Source organism: Salvia splendens, chromosome 6 (assembly GCF_004379255.2).
Source record: "Salvia splendens isolate huo1 chromosome 6, SspV2, whole genome shotgun sequence".
Taxonomy (NCBI): domain Eukaryota; kingdom Viridiplantae; phylum Streptophyta; class Magnoliopsida; order Lamiales; family Lamiaceae; genus Salvia; species Salvia splendens.
In genome coordinates, this window is record NC_056037.1 from 33531250 (window position 1) to 33551618 (window position 20369).

The following is a 20369-nucleotide window of genomic DNA, read 5'->3' on the forward strand; positions in this document are numbered from 1 at the left end:
TGTTAATGGGAGAGGTTTAATTCACAATTTATTTATCCTTTTTTGAAGAAGACAATTACCTTAACTTGCTAGGAAATGATCTCATATTATTATACTAACTGAAAATTGATACTTTAACTACACATCAACAGTACCTAGCATCTAAATATGATTTGATATCCATTTAGACATGATTTGATAAATCCACGGTAAGGCCCGCATTTTTTTCTGTTTATTTTCTTTCATTCCATATGTGTGGTTTTTATTTAATTTTAATGTTTTTTTGGAGTGGGTTTCTAGCTGTTGGGAATAGGGCATGTCACCATTCTCATATTTATTTTCCATAAAAGATTAAACGCAGAATAGCATGACAAGGAAGTCAATGAATCCATGGAAACAGAAGAAAAGAAGAAAATAAATGACAAACTAGAAACAGAAAAAAACATTTTAAGAAGTGGCGATGAATAAATTGTTTTCATAATGGACTAATAGTGCTAAAAAGGAGTGCATCGAGCTTTGTGAAAAATATTGCAGTTGATATTTAGTTCAATCGATTAGATAAATTTTGGTATGGACAATGACACGTTATTAGTCTTAACTTAGAGTAAAGGCGGAATAGTCACACCACAGCCACAACAACTTGTCCGCTCAGTCAGTACAGTCACAAAAACATGTCCACAATCACAAAAACTTGTCCGACCCAATAATAGTTACGTCATAACCACAAATCATATTATTTTATCAATTCTTGGTATATTTTAATTGGACTAAAATAAAAATTATCGGACAAAAATCATTAGAAAAAAAACATCATTTATTAACGAAAATCATTAGAAAAAATTAAGAAAATAAAAAAAACAAAAAATTCTCGCCGGCGCGCCACTTTGACCGCCCCGTCCACGCCGCATACTCGGTGACCTCTCCACCGTCGTGGCTGCTCTATTGTGGACACTCTTATTACACTGGGCATTAAGCTGTGATAAATCTTAATAAATCTTAATAAATTTATACATACAATATGAGGACAAAGTTAATCTTGCCGAACACAATAGTTGCAAAATGTAATTGCAGAATTGAAATAGTTAAAGAATGGTGGTTTCATTTCGTGACAGTTGGTAGGGTGTAAAAATAGAGAAAATGTTAATATTCCCTTGTAGAGAACACACATTACATCCGAGTATAGAAACTTTGCAATGGCCGATGCAAAAAATGCAACAAGCTGCAACATGAATGACACATCAATCGTAATATTTATCTACAGAACTATACCAATTCTAGATTTCAGATCAATCAGAGTGGCTCGCGACACTCGAAAATAAAGCAACAACTCGATAAGAATGCATGAACAGATTTTTCGTCAAAATCACCCCCTCCTATTCTATGGTCTATAACTAGAGCTGGATGAAGGAGGAGCAGGTGGCAGTCGGTTAGGGGTGCGACGGCTACCAGAGTTTGCCCCTGAGCTCACATCACCATTTTGTGGAGGATCACTGTACCTTCGACTATGACCATTGGACCTAGAATCCCCATACGAACCACTTGGACCGTTGGCAGCAGCATCAAACGCCATTCTCCAGTCGTCGCCTGAGGATGGACCCGTGGCAGTTGGACTATTCTCTGCTCAATTTAGTATGGGACGCATAATAAGTTCACATGAGGACTGTATTGCAAGATCTTAGTTCAGCAACTACATCATTTTGTATATTTATTTTGAAATCATTATTATGCATCCACAAACTTTTTAGAATGACACAAGTTTCCTACTAGAATACTTCAGATATTTTTCAACTACAAATTTTTTAGATTAAGCTAGTAGACGGGATGGGACTAATGAAACCCTGACTGCAAGTTAATATAGTCATTAACGATTTCTTCAAAAAATACCTGCTCCGTTATTGGAGAAGCTGGAGGCTGCTGCTGCCCTATTGTCGTGAATGCTTAAGTTCCTAGTAAGCTTGGAGAGAAGAGCGGATTGTTTCTGGTGGCGTTCTCGCCTGCGCTTTACATTCTGGTCCTCAAGGAGCAACTCTTCTATCCTGGCTGTGCTTTGGGCACTACAATTCCAATTTAAATCAAGCCATATCATGAACATGAGAACTGATATTGAAAATCAACACAATATTTCACGACTATTTAGAACAACTCGTAGCATGGAAATGACACTAACCTGACAGAAATGTACAGTTTATTAAGCATGTCTTCTTTTGCCATCTCTACTTGGCAAAGTACAACCGCCTGCAATACAATCATTATACATGAAAAGAGAGAGCTTGACGACTCCAAGCCAAAAAGACCATTACAATATTAAGCCCAACCTTTGGAACATTAGCAGCAAGACTGTTCAGAACAGCTTCAACATAACCACGCACTTCCTGAGCCATCCATCGAAGTTCTTCCTCAGGATCTGCAGGTCTTCGGGCCATTGTATCCTAGTCAAAGCAACCACAGTAAGACCAGTAAGCAGGCCTTTGTCGTGCAAATGTAGAAAAGATCTGACACTCCAGTGACAATACAAGGAATTAGATAGACTATTGGAAAATCATATTTCTCCCATACAGGACTTCGCATAATAAGTGTAACGACATACGACAATGCATTAAACTCATATCAATCAGAAAATATCAACCAGTTAAGGAGCGTATATGCATCAGACATTTGGAATGTGCAGAAGTAAGCAAATTATTTACAAGAGAACCGTCGGAAAGACTTTGCCGCATTGGAGGACCAGTTTCACCCTTCACTTGACCTCCTTTAGAACTGATTACATTTCTTAACTTACTCAACCACTCAGTCTTTTCTTGCACACTCTCAGCCTTCAAAACAACAGCACTATGAGCTGCAGAAATGAGTAAAGTTCTAGTCAGTTTTAATCTTTGCTTCTTAACGAAAAGAATACCTCATGAGAACAAGAAATTAAAAGAACCTTTAAGAACAGTCTTATACTGAACCCTGCTTGTTAGCTTGAATGCAAGATTGGGTCCTTTTCCTGCATCACGACCATTTGCCTTTTTGTCTTTAGAACTCTTTGTAGGAGGAGATTCTTCTTCCTCTGAAACTTCTTCCAGGTTACATTCCTGATAATACAAACCATAATATACAAGTTAGTTCCCTAAATAATGCATTTGAGGGGCTCACAGACATGTAGTACACGGCCAGTAAGTACCTCCAAAGTGATAACACCACGAAAATGCCGTTCTTCCTGTTTCTTGGTGTATCCAAGCTGCAGGAGAGATCCAAGAAAATAAAGAATCAGCAGGGTACATCAAAAGGTGACCAGAGAACGGAGGATAATTATAAACAAAAGCACACTTTTTTTCATCAAATAAGAACGTCTTTTACTTGCTGTTAAAAACTCTTCATTGAACTACTGAAAGTAATTAAATAAGTTCAATGTCAGAACACAGAAGTAGAAAAACCAACTAAGAATATATACATATACCTATTCACCTATTAGAAATATCAACTGAACACAAGTTTAAGAATATCTGCGATCCAGGAAAGTTCATACATAACAAGCTAAAAGGAGTTGGATCAGAAAAATATATTTCTATTCAGCAACCCACAACTAAAAGATGGAAAAAAAGCAAGCATTGTCTCCCATTGATCTAATCACAACATGGAATAATTGATCTTATTCCAATACATCCTAACCATGAAGGACTCACTTTTCCAGTCTTTTCGTTCAGAACAAACCATCTTTTGCTCCACCCGCTGTTTTTGTTACTTTTCTTCAACAAAAAGCCTGAAAAAAGTGGAAATTAATCCCTAATCGAAACTTAAAACCAAATTTTTTTTAAACGAGTTAGAATATGCTAGTTTTCCTTATAAATGATAAATCCAATAGACAGCACTGGGAAATTACCATATAAGTGGTCAATTAAAATGACCATCGATTTAAAATATCATAAAAACCAAATTCTTGATCAGTAGTTGCTTTACTAGTCAGAAAATTCTGTGCAAGGACGAGCCAACAATTTTAATAGGGCATTCTCAAGATTTTACAAACATCAAAGTTGCACTAAACCATAACCTCAGTGTTGAGACAATGAAAATATCAATAACAAAAACAAAAAAACAAAATCCTATGGAATCACCAAATCTAGATGCCAAATAAACGACACATTAGGTGACATGCAGCCATTGGTTTATGAGAAGTGTAAAACTGCAAAAAAGTCAGCACGAACCTGCAGTTATTTCCCCTTCCGGCCCAGCAACTTTTAGGACTGGTTCATCTTGCACATCCTTTTCTTTATCTTGTTGACTAGATTTATTGTCCTTCATTGACTTTAAGCCACCCGCATTCTGCTGGCCTCCAGTTTGAGGACTTGTTGCCTGAATAAGGAACCAAGACAGTTAAATCAGAATATAAAGTTTAAGAAACTTTCTGCAACCAATATTGTAGGACCATGCAATTTGAGTATCCCTCAAAAGGAGAAAGAAAGGAAAGAGTAATAAAGAAAACATTGCATACCCTATTTAACATGGACTGCTCGGCTTCATGAGCCTTTTTGGAAGATCGACCTTTCAGCTCCTCTTCACGCCGCTGTCTATCCATCCTGGAAAAATTATCAAAAGAAACAACTATAAGAATATTCAATATGACAATCAAGAAAGGACAAATTCAAATTAATTATGTTTTACAAAAAGCCAACTAAACACAATAAATATAGAAAAAGTAAATTTGATAATCAACTCATTTTCTTCCCCTACCTCTGCACAATTAGAAACCAAAAAAAGTAAACAAATAAAAGATCAAACCAAATTTTATTATCGATATACTTTCTCCTACTATTTCTCAAAAATCTAAAGAAAGCCAGATAAAAACTGCAAATGGTCCAGAACTCAATCAAATTGCTAAGCATACCGCCTCTGCACCAATCGGATAAAATGTTGGGGAGGAACAAATGCGCGTTCCATGTCAACAAGTGCTACTACCATATTTTTTGCATTAGCTTTGTAGCCTTCAAGAGCAGTTGAGGCAACCGCTATGACCTACACATGAAGCAGAAATATATTCTATAGACTCAGAAGAAACAACTAGCATAATATCAACTGTTGAAATCTATAGCTCCATCTCAATCATGTACCTCTCGCTTAAATGGAGGATATCTTCCAAGGCCTGGTGTGGCATTCGCAGCAGCTGTTACGATATCAACAAGCACCCTGTGCACCTATTCACATAATTGTAAATATTGTAGCCTTGTTGTATGCAGAAGAGAAAGTGACATTGCATGATAAAATGGAAAAGGGGGTAGAAACAAAACCACTTGGAGCAAACACCAAGGTGCAAGTTACAAATTTCAGATACAAAGATATAATTTCCATCAAGTTCAATATCCAAGAAAGGTCTGACTTCTGAGAAAGAAGGCACTTTAATCTTGGATCATAATTAGGACATCATACAACAGACAAAGAAATTATTCAAGGCTTACCTCATCAACACAAAGACGTGAAGGTTCTTTAGCAAGCTCCAAAACACCCTTTATTAAAGATCTCAGCCCTTTCTCAGGAGATATAAGATAAGGTTGATAACCGTCTGCTTCAAGAACAATCTGGAGATATTTACAAGTGTAAACGAGTAAAACATAAGACTTCAGATCATATCATTGTTGAGATGATGTAGAAAGCCTACCCTCTTTATGTTATTGATGTCGAAATGTCTATCTAAAGGCAATTGCTTGATTCTATTGGGGAAATTCCCTTCAAAACTAGCAACAACTTTCCATCCAAAACCCTGCAAAGAATTGTGATTCAAATCTAGGTAGAGTACTAATTCTTTTAAAGTGGGTGCCCATGAATGAACCATTGACGCTCCATATATTGATCTTGTTTTAACTGACCCAGATAGGGTACAGCAAATATAACACAGTATAAGTATAAGATAAGTTAGATGCATTTATGTGTCACAAAGATAAGCTGGAGGAATTTGTCCTTCCAATTCACGTTAAAAATGTTAATCAATACTACAATTGTGTGGGTAATCAGAAAATAGCTTTAATCATATCTCACCTCCCCAGTTGTGATGTGCTGGAGGAATCTGTCCTCAAATTCACGGCAAAGCTCCAAAGCTAAAGCCTTTGTACCCTCAGAGCTGTGAACCATCTGCTCACCAAGTTTGACTAGTTCATCCTGTACTATTTGGGACTTACCCTGGAGCCTTCAGGAAATGTAGAATAGGTACACGGTCAATAATTGTATTCAATACGAGAACAAACTAATGGAGAAAGAGTAGTTTTTTAGTATCCATATTCCATAATCAAATTACATAATGAGAAAATCATCTATCAGGGCCAATCTTCTATGGGAGGAGTAAATCATAATAGAACCATTTCACTAAGTGTGCAATCAGAAATTTCGCAGATAGAGGCATATTCTAGCAGCATTTCATAAGTCTCAGACAATGTTTGGGCAAGTGACAAAATGTCACACACTTTAAGAAAAATACATCAGTTACACCAGTAAAAATGAAAAACCCAAGAAAAAGCAACCTAAAACATAGACGTATGAATTGACTCTAAAACAAATGTTGAAAGGAGAAAATGTCTATGACATCTAATCGTTGTACAAAACAAAATAGCCACATTGTGGATGACACTGGTTTTAATAAAATGGTTAGTAGTGTATGAGTGGAGTAAGGGTCTCACTATATGGTGAAAGTTTGAGCTGTGTGGATACTACTACTATAAAAGGAAAGTGGAAAAGTTTTTGCACACGGAACGAAAAAATAGTTGTCACAATTTTTGCGAACGGATGGAGTAGATGTCATCATGGGATAGATAAATCATTTTCCAGAAGGAGAAAAATAGTAGTTATGTTCATCACTTCATCTTAGGCAAAACATTAAGTATTTACTACGTGGCTTATAGAAACAGAACATGTCTTCAGGATATATTAGTACAAGTGGTAAACCAAGGACAAGAAGCTTGAAGCAATATCATACCCAGTTAGAAGGTTAGGAAGTCTAACTTTCATACGACTTCGGATCTGTTGAGCCAGGGTCTCGACCAAGGCTACTCGCCCAAGCTTGCTTTGAGGGGCTCCAGTCAATATAGATTTCAAACTTTCAGTCTCTGCTCGCCATGCAGTTTCTAAGGAATTATCGGCTCCAACGCTCCCCGATTGTGAGGATGCTATAGAAACAGATTGACCAATCAAAGCAACCCATGGAATATCAGATGTATTTCGGGGTCCTTGGTTCGACAAAAGAGCCTGCACAGCAGCTAGGACTTTTGGTTCTGAAGATGCTTGATCTATCTTGCTAATAACTCCAACAGTTCTCGTAACTAAGAAATAGAAACATAGGTCGATCACATATAGGTTTAAAACTGGACTGAAGACATAACTCTTTATATTTCTTCCTAGTTTTTCCTTTTTTGGAATGTTATAAATCATGAAGAAAACACAGAGCAAACCCACATTCTCCATCAAGCTCCTTCGCAATTCTGATTGCTTTAGCTGAGGCCACTTCTGGGGCCTGGGAAGCAGGTATCACAACCAATAATATTGCATCACTGCGTTCAGCGTATTGACTCTGTATGGGAGGAAAATGGGCTATCAGGATAATTAACTACAAGTTTCTGTGTCTAACAGAAAATCCTCAAATTCAGTCTAATGGATGCCATTAATTAATCCTTGCCAGTGGATCATCAAGACTCCCCTTATCCACTCCAGGCAAATCTATCAATTTCAATGGGGGAGCTGGAAGACAATAGATAACTAATATAAACATCCAGGTACTCTAAGCTCAATAAGTAGAAGCAACAGCATGGAAAAGACCCAGAAACAAATAGGTAAAAATAATAATTTCCATAGACATACCTGTACTGGTTTGAAGTTTTAAATATATCTCATCTCGACTCTTGCCTGAACTTTTGCTCAATCTGTCCTGTAATGAATGCCGGAGAGCACCTATGACAGTTCAAAAGATGCAAAGGATGGACTCCGAGTGATCAGACAACCATGATAGTATAGAATTCTTTTTTTATGGTCTGTGGATAGAATGCCTATTGGCTCCTACAGAACTCTGCATTACACTTAAAAGTTCAGTAAAAGGCCTCACTTGCAGAAACTTGCTGAGATTTACTATCAATCTGCAGAATGATTGATTTACTGCTCATAGAGGCATCCCTTGTTAAATCAACAACTATGGGAGCACGAGTAGCACCGCCTTCACCAGTTGGCTGTAAAATTAAGGTTAATAAGAAGGAATGAGCTTATTCTTATGTTAATATATAATAGATGATTATGAGTAAGAGCCCATGACACTCACCAATGCAGGATGCCCGATTAGACTATTTAACACAGCAGACTTACCTGCGCCCTGATAAAAATGTCTCAGTCAGTAGATATCCCATGACAAAGACAACCTAAATACAGGTAAACCAGCTAAGTCCTGAAGTTAAAAAGTAATGATTTTATATCAACCCCTACATGTTCACCCTGGTAAGAATGTAAGGCCCTTCTTGGTATGATGGAATGGAGGAGGGAATGGAATGGTGATTCCTACTTCCATTCCATTCTTTTGATTGGTATAATGGAATGAAAAGATCATGTGATAGAATGGAGGAGAGAATGGAATGGAAATGCAAAGGAATTGTTATTCCATTCCTATCCTTCATTCCTTTCCCCCCACATTCATTCCATCATACCAAGAAGCGCCTAAAGTGCTAGCCAACCTTGAAATTTTAATATAAACACATTGAGTCATTTCCAAAAATAAATCAGTTGAACAGACCTTGAGTAGATGTGCCATCGGCTAAAGCACGAGAACAAGGATCATCTGATTCGATGGTACGACCGCAATAAGAAAAAGTCCCACTAGAGGTTCCTAGTTCCTACTTCTCCACTACCCAGAATCTAATCATACACGACACAACTGAAGCGCACATACATGGACAAATCAGGGACATAACCATCTGATTACAAACTTTTAGGTCTTTGCTGGCATTTTCTGACCTTATATTAAAGTCCTTGTCATAATTTAACACAGAGTATGTGCTATCAGTTTAGTTACGGGCTTGCTAAAAAGAAATAAAGAAACATATGTTCATGTTCATGCTCATGCTTTTCACATTTAAGTTTCATGGAATGTGGTCATGCTCATACTTGAGTATTCAAATTTGGAAGAAGCAAAACGAAAATCCATAAACACAATTGAAAAAATTACTTCTGTCATCAGTTCAAGCAGCAGGAGCAGCTGCATGCTAGTACCTTTAAGGAGTTACAGAAGGTTTATAAGTAAAGAGGAAATGTGATATCTTGAGAATTTCTGAAAATTCATCGAAAAAATTTCTGGCCATGCAATTCAACCTACTAATATCTCATACTCCCCCCCCCCCCCCCCGTCCCACAAGAGTATGCACTCTTTCCCTTTTAGTCTGTCCCACAAGAGTATGCACTTTCTAATTTTGGAAACTCTTTTCTCTCCATTGAGGTAGGACCCATTCTCCACTAACAATACTTTTTCTTTCTATTTCTCTCTTACTTTACCAATTGTGCATTAAAACTCGCGTTCAACCAAAAGTGCATATTCTTGTGGGACGGAGGGATTAATATTTATAATCTCTTGGGAGGTTTGAATGTTGACTAATTAGTAGTGGAAGCTCCTCAAATTATAAGAATATGGGTTGTAAAGAATGTGGACTAGAAAAAACAATACCAGAAATGGCATAATATGAGAAGTTATTTCATGCTATGATAGAATGACTCCATGACGCCTAAATAAATTCTGAAACTAAAGACATTTAGCTCGACATGAGAGTAAACATGCAACTGAAAAGTTATACTCCCTCTGTCCGACCATAAGCAAGTCACTTTCCTTTTTGGGGTATCCCACCATAGGTGAGTCATTTTTCTTTCTAACATAAAATAATACATTTCCTCTATCAAACTTTATTCCCTAACCTACTTTATTCACTCTCCACTCTCTTTCCACTTAACTCTTTAAATATCAATTTCTTAAATCCCGTGCCCAAAAGAAGTGCCTCACTTATGACGGGATAGAGGGAGTACTATAAATCATTTCAAATTCTAGATTTAGAATTTCAATAGTTTATGAATGCATAAGGAAAAAGGTAGAGATGGTTCAAAATTTCAGCCCAATTCAAACTGATTATGCTGATAAGCATAGCCGAAAATCAATGTGAGACCTCATCATGCTGAGAAATGAACACAGTTATTACCAACTTGGAGTGCCATAACAAGCATTTAACATCTTGCATAGGACTCTTTACATGACTCAAATCATATAGAACACTGGGAAATTTCAGATGCGTCAATATACTTCTTTAGGGTTGTAAACGAGGCAAAAGTTTTATCACATCCTACCTTGGATAAATAAATGCTCATTCTAAAGGCACATCAAGCATCCAAATCTCATTCTTCAACATATGTAATTGGCAAAATTCATGATCTACGCTGTCCAGCTTGCGTATGAGATACAAAAGAAAGTGGAGCAGTTGAATGAAACATCCAAACACAAAAGAGCAAATAACCCCCAGCTATGAGATCACAGGTGCACAATCCCGATTCCAAATTCAAATAACAGATCACATGTCTAGATCCGATGTATTGGATAACAACGAAAGTCTAAGTCACTTTTCAATTATGGAGCACAACGAAGCTGTGATTAGCCATACTCACAGTGTTTCCGAGAGCAACGACATTGAGGAAAGTGGAGGGGCGTTTGGAAGAAGAAGCAGACGGCGTCTCATCCACGTCCTCGTCTGCAAGCAGCGCCGCCGCCTGCCGCATCGAATCGGAAAGCTGCGACAATTCCTCGATCGCGTCCATGGATGCCAGAAAATCTCCTCCCGAGATATCAACGTCTCGGATGCAATTGGATCAAGGAGTGACTGAACAAGCCGGATCGAAGCAGAAATGGCGGCAGATCCAACGGAATGGGAGGAGATCAAGTCAATCCGAGTCCGGTATCGAAGACTGTATCTATATGTGCATGTATAGATTAAGCAGAAATTAGGTTTGAGCGTTGTTTGATTGTTTGTTTGGATTTGTGGAAATTATTTCTATATGATGAAAGAAACGCTGTTAATTATGCAATTATTTTTCAGATTAACGGTTAATTATGCAACCGTAGTTTTCCCACCATTTATTTCAAGCTAAACGTAACTAATAAATCTAATTTATTTGATTAGATTATTTACTTGGGTAGGGTGTTTAACTTCACATGCACTTTGGGACGTTATTAGTTTTAATTTAAAATTAGTAAAGTAAGAGAGAGGTAAAAGAGAAAAAGTAATTAAAGTATTGTTAGTGGAGAGAACGAGTCTCAACTCATTAGATAGAAAATACTTTCCAAAACTAGAAAGTGCATATTTTTGTGGGATGGACTAAAAAAATAGTGCATGTTCTTGTAGGACGGGGGAAGTATAGGTTATAGAGATGTGATCAAACGCAAACTCTATATATAATACAAATTCCAAACTATGATCTGGACCGTTAGAAAATGTCAACAAATGACAAAATACCAGCAATAAAAAATGTCAACACAATGTCAACCGTTGATGTTGTGTTGACATTGTGTTGAAACTTGAAACTACGTTGACATCAAACTCTTAAAATTTTATACTGTGTTGACATTGTGTTGAAACTTGAAACTACGTATTGATATTGTGTTGAAGAGTTTGGAGTTTGTACAATATATAGAATTCTGAAATAAAAAAAATACTCCCTATATTGGTAATTAAGAGTCTTATTTGTACATTTTAATCTGTATGTTAATAAGGGTCTCAATTTTCATAAATGTTAAATAGGTTTAGCGTTTTATATTTTATTAACTTATTTTACTTATATTTTACCATAAAACTATTTTTAATATATAAAAACAAAATATACATATATTATTTTTTCCATCCACTTTTCTTTACTCTCTTTGTCCCATAAAAATATATACAATGTGTATGGTACGGTAATCAAGACAAAATTAATAAAATAAGATATATGAGGATAATGGTATGGTAAAGTAAGAGAGAGGGGGGAAATAGTATGATAAAGTAAAAAAGAGGAGGAGAATAATATGGTAAAATAGTACTCCATCCGTCCCTATGTAGTAGAGGCGTTTCATTTTGAGCACCCGTTTTAGAAAAACTATAATAAATAATTAAAGTTGAGAGAAATTAAAGTAAAAAAGAGAATAATATAATTAAGAGTATTCTCTATATTATTCTTTCTCTTATTTTATATTTTCTCTATTTTACTTATTTATTATCATATTTCTAAAACGGGTGCTGAAAATGAAACGCCTCTACTACAGAGGGACGGGGGAGTATTAGTAGATAGCGGGACCTACATTATTAAATTGATATAACTTTCAGAAATGGAATGCATAATTTTTTATTGGACGACCGAAAATGGAAAGTGCACGTATTTTTATGGGATGGGAGGAATACACTCCACCACACTATCAAACTTAACTAATACTCTTCTTAATTGCAGGCGGAGGAATCACCATTTACGGTTGCAATTTTCATTTTTGGCATAAACCATAAAAGGCTGTCATGTCACTTTCTTCTCTTTTCTCTATTTTCATCTGTATCTTTTTTTCTCAAAAAGTATAATTTTAGAAGTTTAGCTATTCATGAAATTAAATAACAAAAACAAAATTACAAGAGAAAATATGTTGACACAAAGTAAAACTAGAAAAACATAGTGAATAATCTCGTCTTGCTTCTGTCTTCCTTGAAAAAAAATTTCCTTGCTTGTGACCAATTCCCAAAACCCTCAAAATGGTAAAATATGATTGTATAAGATGTGTAATGGTTGATGAAGAATAATAAATATGGAATTGAATGGTATATTTATAGTTGGAGAGTAAGAAATATACTACTGATTAACAACCTTTTTTTTAGACAAAATCGATGGACCATTAGAGGCTTGTTGGAACCAACTCAGCGTATCGCTGGGTGTGCTCTACACTCACTGCCTCATTTCAACAAACCACTACATGTGTTCTCTCTTTCTTTTCAACCCCACACTTGGCCAATGACGGAGAAATATTCCTACTTCGTAGTGGTTGATTTTTCATCACTTGGCGCTTCGACGAATAATTTCCCGTTCCATGTACGAAAGTAATCTCATTCTGCTAGTGATAAAATTTATATATAATGAATTATCTTTCATGACTTGAACTCTTGACTGATTAGATAAATGGAAAACGTCTTACCAATCGAGTTTTACTCTATCACATATCTTCCTTAGTTAGAACCATTTTAATTTCAAAATTTTTATATGCAAAGAGGCCATGTATAATGATCATTATAATGCTAGGAAAAATAGAATCAAATAGCAATTCTCATCACACCTATTACTATTTAATTTGTACTATATTTTAATTACTAGGAATAATGATCAATAGAATTGGTACAGTACAAGATAAAAGAGGAATAATGATAATTTGATAAGTATAAAAGCAAAAAATAAAGTGTAAATTCATTCATAATCAATAATTATTAGATTTTAAAATGAGTAGACGATATTTAAGTTCATGAATATTAATGCATAATACACAAAATATTAACAAAATGGTAAAATCAATTGAGTGTTAACATTTTTTATTGACATTATATTTCATCTTTTGACATCAAATCTAGAAATTTTAGTTTGTAGGAAATATCTAATTTATAATTGAATACACCACTTATGATAGATATGCTGATATTAAATTGTTTATCAAATATACGACAATTGTTTATCAAATTATACGACAATTCAAATAAAAATTATCAAAATGTCTTTGTCCAATTATCATTAGAATATGTGTATTTAAAATGTCATTAGAATTCTTATAAAATTGCCTTTAAATTGATAATATAATTGAAATTGAAATAATTATATAAATTTAAAGTTTAAAGATGATTTTTTTCAGAAAAAATAGATATTTTAACTAAAAAATTATATTATCATTATTTTTAATTTAATTAATAATTTTTTAAATTTTAAAATATTTTATGTACTGCTACTTTAACAAGTATTTTGGATATATCTAGTTATTTTTAGGGCATTAGCAATGGGGCGCCTTATAGCGCGCCACGTCAGTAGTTTTATCCTCCTACCTCCCCACCTGCAGTGGGGCGCCTTAAGGCGCGCCCTATAGCGCGCCACGTCATCATTTTTTTAATATTTACAAAATCCATACGAATTAAAAAAAAATAATACATTAAAAAAATAATACATCGTCCGCGTGCCATCGTCCGCGTCGATCGTCCGCGACCTCCACAATGGGGTGGACGATGGCGCGGACGATGACCATCGTCCGCGACCATCGTCTGCGACAGCCGCAACGGGGCGGACGATGGCCATCGTCCGCGCTATCCTCCGCGACCGAAGTATAGGGCGCGACTATCGTCCGCGCCCTATGGCACGCACTCGCAATGGGTGCGTCCTGATGGATGGCGCGGACGATGCGCGCCATCGGACGTGCCATCGTCCGCCCATTGCAGATGCTCTGAATTATTTTTGGATCAATCTAGTTATTTGTTGAATACATGAAATCGATGTCTATTACCAAATTGAGATCGAATGAATAAAATAAAAAAAGTAATTCGACTTAGATTAAGATTAGATTAATAATGATATCAACAAATTTGTGAAAACATATAAATTGGCAGTTGGTTTTTATTGTCGCATATCAATAAATTTGTGTAATCACATTTTTTGGTCATTCATTCCCTTAAAATTCTGTAGTATTCAGCAGAGCATATTCTCCCTCTCTAACTCTCCCCTTTTCACTTCCCTTTCTATCCTCTTCGTTTTCTTCATTCTGAATCGTACAGAAGAAAATTTGGTGGTTTTTTCGCTTCTACACTGCTCGAATTATGGATCTATTGTGCTTGCATGTCAAAAACAACGGCTTTCCGCTAAGGAATTCGTTAATCGAGAAACCCATTTACTGGAATTCCAGAAACTGTTCAATGGCTGTTGAAATTAGGGTTTCCAGGAAAGAATCTTTGTCGAATTGCTGTGGGTATCGATCGATTACAGTCAGATCCATGGGCAAGAAGAATTCCGGAAGTTCTAATGGCTCCAATTCTAATTCATCGTCTCCCAGTTCTGGTAAAAAAAGATTTATTTTTTTTAAATTTCTATTGCGTTTATTTTTCCTAAAAATGATCAGAAGTTCTCAGTTTGATATGAAATTTGTTGGTCACTATATTCGATATATAGCTCAGTTTTAAAACAATGATCTTGTGCATATGCAACCAGATGAAGTTCTTATTCTAGTCTTTGGCTGACTATGGAAGCAATATAAATCTAACCCACAAAGTGAATTGAATTGGTAGATGTAGGTGGAACAAAGTTTAAAACTAGATGATTTCTACTTGGGAAACTGCTGGTCATTTAATGTACTTATATGGTGTATATTCGTCCAACTCTGTGGTGCCAGGTTCTAATGTCTCAGTGGATGAAATGAAATCATTCTTGAGGCAAATGGTTCCCAAAATGCTTGTAAACATTATAATCTTTTTCTGGAAAATAAAAAAAGTTGATCTCGATGGACTCATGCAAGTTCATATGTGTAGTTGTGAAGCTTGAATTTGATGGTTCTGTGGTAGTCTTCATCTTAATTAGATCACTAGAATTATTTTTTTGGTTTAGCTCGTAGTTTTGTACTCCCTCCGTCCCACAATAATTGTCACTCTTTTACATTTCGGTCCGTCCCACAATAATTGTCACACTTCATTTTTACCATAAATGGTAAGTAGGTCCTGCATTCCACTAACTCACTCCACTCACATTTTATTATAAAACCAATATAAAAAGTGGATCCCACATTCTACTAACTTTTCCAACTAACTTTTCTTTACATTTCTTAAATTCGTGCCCACAGTAAGAGTGACAATTATTGTGGGACGGAGGGAGTATTAAAACTAAAATCTACAAAACTAAAATCTACAATGATCTATCCTGAGTGTACCGTGCACTGCTGAATTTTCATATATTTATTTGTGATCGAGCAACCAATATTATTCTGCCATTGTGGTAATAAAGCTTGCTAAGACGACTTCTGCAGCATTGTAGCTTATCCAATAGCAAGTACGAAAGAACAAGTCTATATAAGTGAAGCTTGATGATTATTGAATCTCCACCTGTAACATGATATGCAGATTGGGGAATGTTCATTTTATAGAACATATAGCTTTGCGATGCAATACTACTCTCTTGTTGGGTTGTTGTAACATGAATTGCCACGTTATAAGTGCTACCGATGTATTCCTACTCTGAATTCTTTATTTGGATCTTTGTATGTTCACCACGAGGCTGTAGGCATGTTGATTTGTGGTTCTCTTCTTTGACCTGCTGAAGTTATTCTTGAAGCATTAAAATTTGAGTCTACACAAGTTAAAGTTCTTGCTCTTGTTATCTGGTTTTGGTTTTAATTCATGTCCTGTGATTGTGAAATGTCTTGCATTATTTGTCGGAATGAGAATTTCTGGTGATGCTAAATTGGTATTGCTGAATATTCGTATTCATTTGACGTAGAGAGATTTCTCTGCAGGGAATAGCGATCAATCAAAAGCTGGCGATGGTCTAAAAGGCAATAATCCTCTTGGTGGCCACAAGTCTGGTGACACCAGCTCACCAAAATCAAAGAATAAACCCTTGGATTGGAGGGAGTTTAGATCAATGCTCTACATCAATGAGAAGGTATGGCTGTAGTTCCAAGAAACACTGATTATTGTGGTCAGGACCATTCACTTTATATCACATGTCTCATTTAATGTATGTGAAATAATTATCATAAGCTGTATACTGTTTAAAAACATGGAAATTGTATTCCAAGATTTTTTACTTGAATTAAAATCTTGTGCTGTAATGTTCCTCCAGGCTGAAAATGCAGAATCTAATCATGACCAAGATAAAATTGCTCCACCATCAGAATCTCTCCCCCTGAAGTGGGCACACCCTATTTCAGCACCTGAGAATGGTTCTATCCTTGTTGCCACAGGAAAGCTCGACGGAGTTCGCACCTTTGAGAGAACCGTGGTTCTTCTCCTCAGATCTGGAACGAGGAACCCACAGGAGGGGCCATTTGGGATCGTCTTAAACCGACCACTTAACAAGAAGATGAAGCATATGAATCCCACCAATGCTGAGTTGGCAACTACATTTGCTGATTGTGCTTTGAACTTTGGTGGACCCCTTGATGCAAGTATGTTCCTGCTAAGAGGTATGGGAACCCGTGGACTTGCTGCTTTTGAGGAGGTCATTCCTGGGGTCTACTTTGGCTCCCGTAACAGTTTGGCTGAAGCTGCAGCATTGGTGAAGAATGGGACAGTTAAGCCACAAGAATTGAGATTCTTCATGGGATATGCAGGGTGGCAAATGGACCAATTGATAGAAGAGATTGAATCCGAATACTGGTATGTTGCTGCTTGTAGTACCAACTTGATCTTTGGGGATTCACAATCCCACAGTTTGTGGGAAGAGATTCTGCAACTAATGGGAGGCCACTACTCTGAATTGAGCCGCAAGCCTAAGCATGATATCTAGCTCATCCTAAACCTCCTTTAACATAAAATTGACTCCAGCATGTATGGAAAGATCGCCCTAAATGTACAGGTATTAAACATATAAGTAGATATTCTTCTTCTTTTTTCCTTTCTTTTTCTATGTGTGCAATGGTTAGATGTTAATTGTCCATGAAGCACAATAAGTCAAACAACCTTTGTATTGATGACATTTATTCAAGCTGCTGCATCTTATGTTTCTCTTATATTATATCTATATAAACTTTGCTTTGCATATTTCTCTGTGCAGACCATGGTTCTTGTTAGAAACATCTTTAATTTTGCTTGTCATTGTTAACATAGTAACATTTACTATGAGCTCTTCTATGCACATTTGCCTAAAATTGAGTTCTTGGCATTTGAAGGTTCTAGTATTTAGGCATGTTCATTTCTCCCTGCCCCAGCTTTGTCTCTCCTTTTGCCTTGGTGTGATTTACGCAGCGCCTCTTGAACTTGTCTCTCTTGCTCTTTTAGCAAGTCGTCCGCGTTGCCTCCTTGAGGTATCAATGGCCCAGACTGAAATATCCTCTTCTTCTTAGCAATGTAATCCTGTGAATATAAACTAGTTAAACTATTGGCACCTAATTACCATCAAATGAAGAGAAAAGTGTCCAACTTACCATCGAATCATTATTAGACACGCCCTTTGCACGTAGTTGAGAAGCCTGTCGGGAACAGCTGATTGTCTGTACCGCAATTGAACGGTGAGCATCATCTTTTTCATTCTGAGAGGACGTGTTTGGGTCATGAGAGCATGTCTTCTCCAAACCTGCTCTTTGCTGCTCACACCTCTTTTCAGTTATGACAAAAAGATAAGAAATGATACTGAGACAGATTAAAGAGAAAAGACAACTTACACGTTCAGCTCCGTCTTCTACTACAATCTGTGCATTTTGCCTGAGATAGTTGTAGTATCAGACAAATCACCCTTGGTTTTACATAACTAATAATAGTATATTAATTTAGATTTATCAAACAATGAAAATTTCTATACATACTATCAGCAGCTGAGATTATATTACAGTATGCTAAAGGGCGAGTGAAGACAGCTTACCTTCTTGCTTCCTCTTCTCGAAGCTTGGCATCAAGCTCCTTACATGGTGGATATTTGGGCAAGCTAGGCGGATCACAGGGAAGAGGGCGTGAAGTGAAGAACTGAAACCATGAAAATTCAAATTTGTGGTATCAAGAAGAAAGAAGTTCTGAAAAAGGCTCAACTAGAGCTAATAGAAAGTTAAGGTACCGTGCTTTTGAGTGCAGAAGAAGCCGTGCCTCTGAGCGCTGGGTCAATAGAGAGAAGCGTTTCCACCAGGGCCAAAGCCGACGAAGGGAAGTGTTTGAAAGCTTCTGCAACACGCCGTCTGTACGGCCTCCGTGGCCTAAAGCTAGTAGCCTGAGGTAAATTTGACTTCCCCCAGTACTCCTCTGAAGGTGAACCACATAGTTTGAATATCTTATGCAATTGTTCCACCTAGAATGTGTCATGATGATCATGTTACTAAGACTAGGTGGTCTAAGCCAACCATATTTTGCAAGAAAAATAGAAAAGCAAAGAGCACCTCGGTACTTCCTGGCATAATAGGCTTCCCTGCAAAGAGTTCAGCAATAATGCAACCGGCACTCCACATATCAATCTCTACTCCGTACTCGGTTGCACCCAACAGTAGCTCGGGGGCTCTGTACCACAGAGTTACGACGTGGCTAGTCAATACCTGCTTCCGGTCAGGGCCAAAGGATGTTGCCAGACCAAAATCCCCGATTTTAAGTACCCCGTCATCACCAACTAGAAGATTTGAGCCCTTGATATCGCGATGAAGAATGCCTCGACTATGACAGTGTTGTAGTCCTAGCAACATTTGTCTAACATAACATTTGATCTGCACCCATATATCATATCAGAGTATGTCACACAATAAGGGGGGAGAATGTTGAAAACGATATGTAAGCCTTATTTCTAGTACGCACCTGAGCTTCGGTGAATTTGACCTCCAGTGATGCTACAAGTCCAGCAAGATCGTGTTCCATGTACTCGAACACAAGGTACACGCTGATCCTCGATATCACAAGAGCTTCGAGTTTCATCACATTCACATGGTCTAACCTCCGAAGCATGCAAATTTCCCTTGCCATGAACCGGACACTGTCTGGATCCATGTTTGAAAATCTCACTAGCTTCATTGCTACAATCTTATCCGTTGTTAGGTCACGCCCCCGGTAAACACTGCTGTAAGTCCCTTGCCCTATCTGCATAAACATAAGAACATGATTCCGTTGAAGAGTATGATCACACAACACAAAATTCCATCGGCAATCCTAATGAAACAGTAAAGCACATACTTTGTTCAATTTTTGGTATGAACGTGGACTCCTCGGAGTCCAGCCATGAACGGCCTCCCCAGCAACGGAGGCAAGCCACGAGGGCCATCCAGCAGCGACCTGCTCGGCTTTGGCACTGTGTGGTATGCCTCCGACTCTACACATTGCCTGTTGTCTTCCTTCTGTTGAACTAATAGTTGTTGAATGCCTCTGAGGGCCACTTTTAGGCCTCTCCTTGTAAATAGCAGTGTTATTATCTTTAGGATGATCTCTAATCTTTTCTATTTCAGGAACAAAATCATGCACATCTGACTGTTTTGAACAAATGCATCCCATCCTTAATTCCTCAATAATCTTCTTGTGTGTTATGCAGAATCAGCCATTAATGGAACATGAAGTTTTGCTACAAAATACAACATGAAATGCAATTTTCTCAGAAAAAACTCCAAATTCAAACAACATAAAAGAGGGATAGAATTAAGAGAGAAACATGGTTGTTACATGTAGGTGAGTCAGAGAACTGAAGATGACCATTTGCTCCAAGGTTTT

The 20369-nt window shown here is 37.0% G+C and overlaps 3 protein-coding genes across 4 annotated transcripts; 1 reads left to right on the top strand and 2 right to left on the bottom strand.

Annotated features, from left to right (window-relative positions):
* Positions 1-1095: 1095 nt before the first annotated feature.
* LOC121808077 (dynamin-2A-like) lies at positions 1096-10990 on the bottom strand. Its single transcript, XM_042208415.1, has 22 exons — positions 10621-10990; positions 8249-8299; positions 8039-8159; positions 7798-7887; positions 7616-7677; positions 7396-7510; positions 6920-7262; positions 5989-6136; positions 5612-5713; positions 5412-5531; positions 5067-5150; positions 4844-4971; positions 4451-4535; positions 4164-4311; positions 3645-3721; positions 3143-3199; positions 2903-3053; positions 2667-2815; positions 2295-2408; positions 2147-2214; positions 1864-2033; positions 1096-1596 (listed from the first exon to the last, which is right to left on the bottom strand). Exons 1-22 carry the CDS (start codon positions 10768-10770, stop codon positions 1358-1360), a joined length of 2772 nt encoding a protein of 923 aa, XP_042064349.1. The 5' UTR covers positions 10771-10990; the 3' UTR covers positions 1096-1357.
* Positions 10991-14650: 3660 nt separating this feature from the next.
* LOC121809907 (UPF0301 protein CCA_00630-like) lies at positions 14651-18658 on the top strand. Of its 2 annotated transcripts, XR_006052327.1 has the most exons (4): positions 14651-15048; positions 16493-16641; positions 16822-17556; positions 18529-18658. XR_006052327.1 is itself a non-coding variant. In XM_042210753.1 (3 exons), exons 1-3 carry the CDS (start codon positions 14811-14813, stop codon positions 17485-17487), a joined length of 1053 nt encoding a protein of 350 aa, XP_042066687.1. In that variant the 5' UTR covers positions 14651-14810; the 3' UTR covers positions 17488-17741. The 2 variants fall into 2 exon arrangements, 1 of the variants encoding a protein (XP_042066687.1); XM_042210753.1 differs by lacking the exon at positions 18529-18658 and having other exon boundaries at positions 16822-17741.
* Positions 17872-20369, bottom strand: LOC121809906 (probable serine/threonine-protein kinase At1g09600). Its single transcript, XM_042210752.1, has 9 exons — positions 20322-20369; positions 19842-20223; positions 19470-19748; positions 19064-19381; positions 18748-18975; positions 18559-18659; positions 18362-18401; positions 18125-18283; positions 17872-18053 (listed from the first exon to the last, which is right to left on the bottom strand). The coding sequence occupies exons 2-9, from the start codon at positions 20154-20156 to the stop codon at positions 17880-17882; spliced, it is 1614 nt and encodes a 537-aa protein (XP_042066686.1). The 5' UTR covers positions 20157-20223; positions 20322-20369; the 3' UTR covers positions 17872-17879.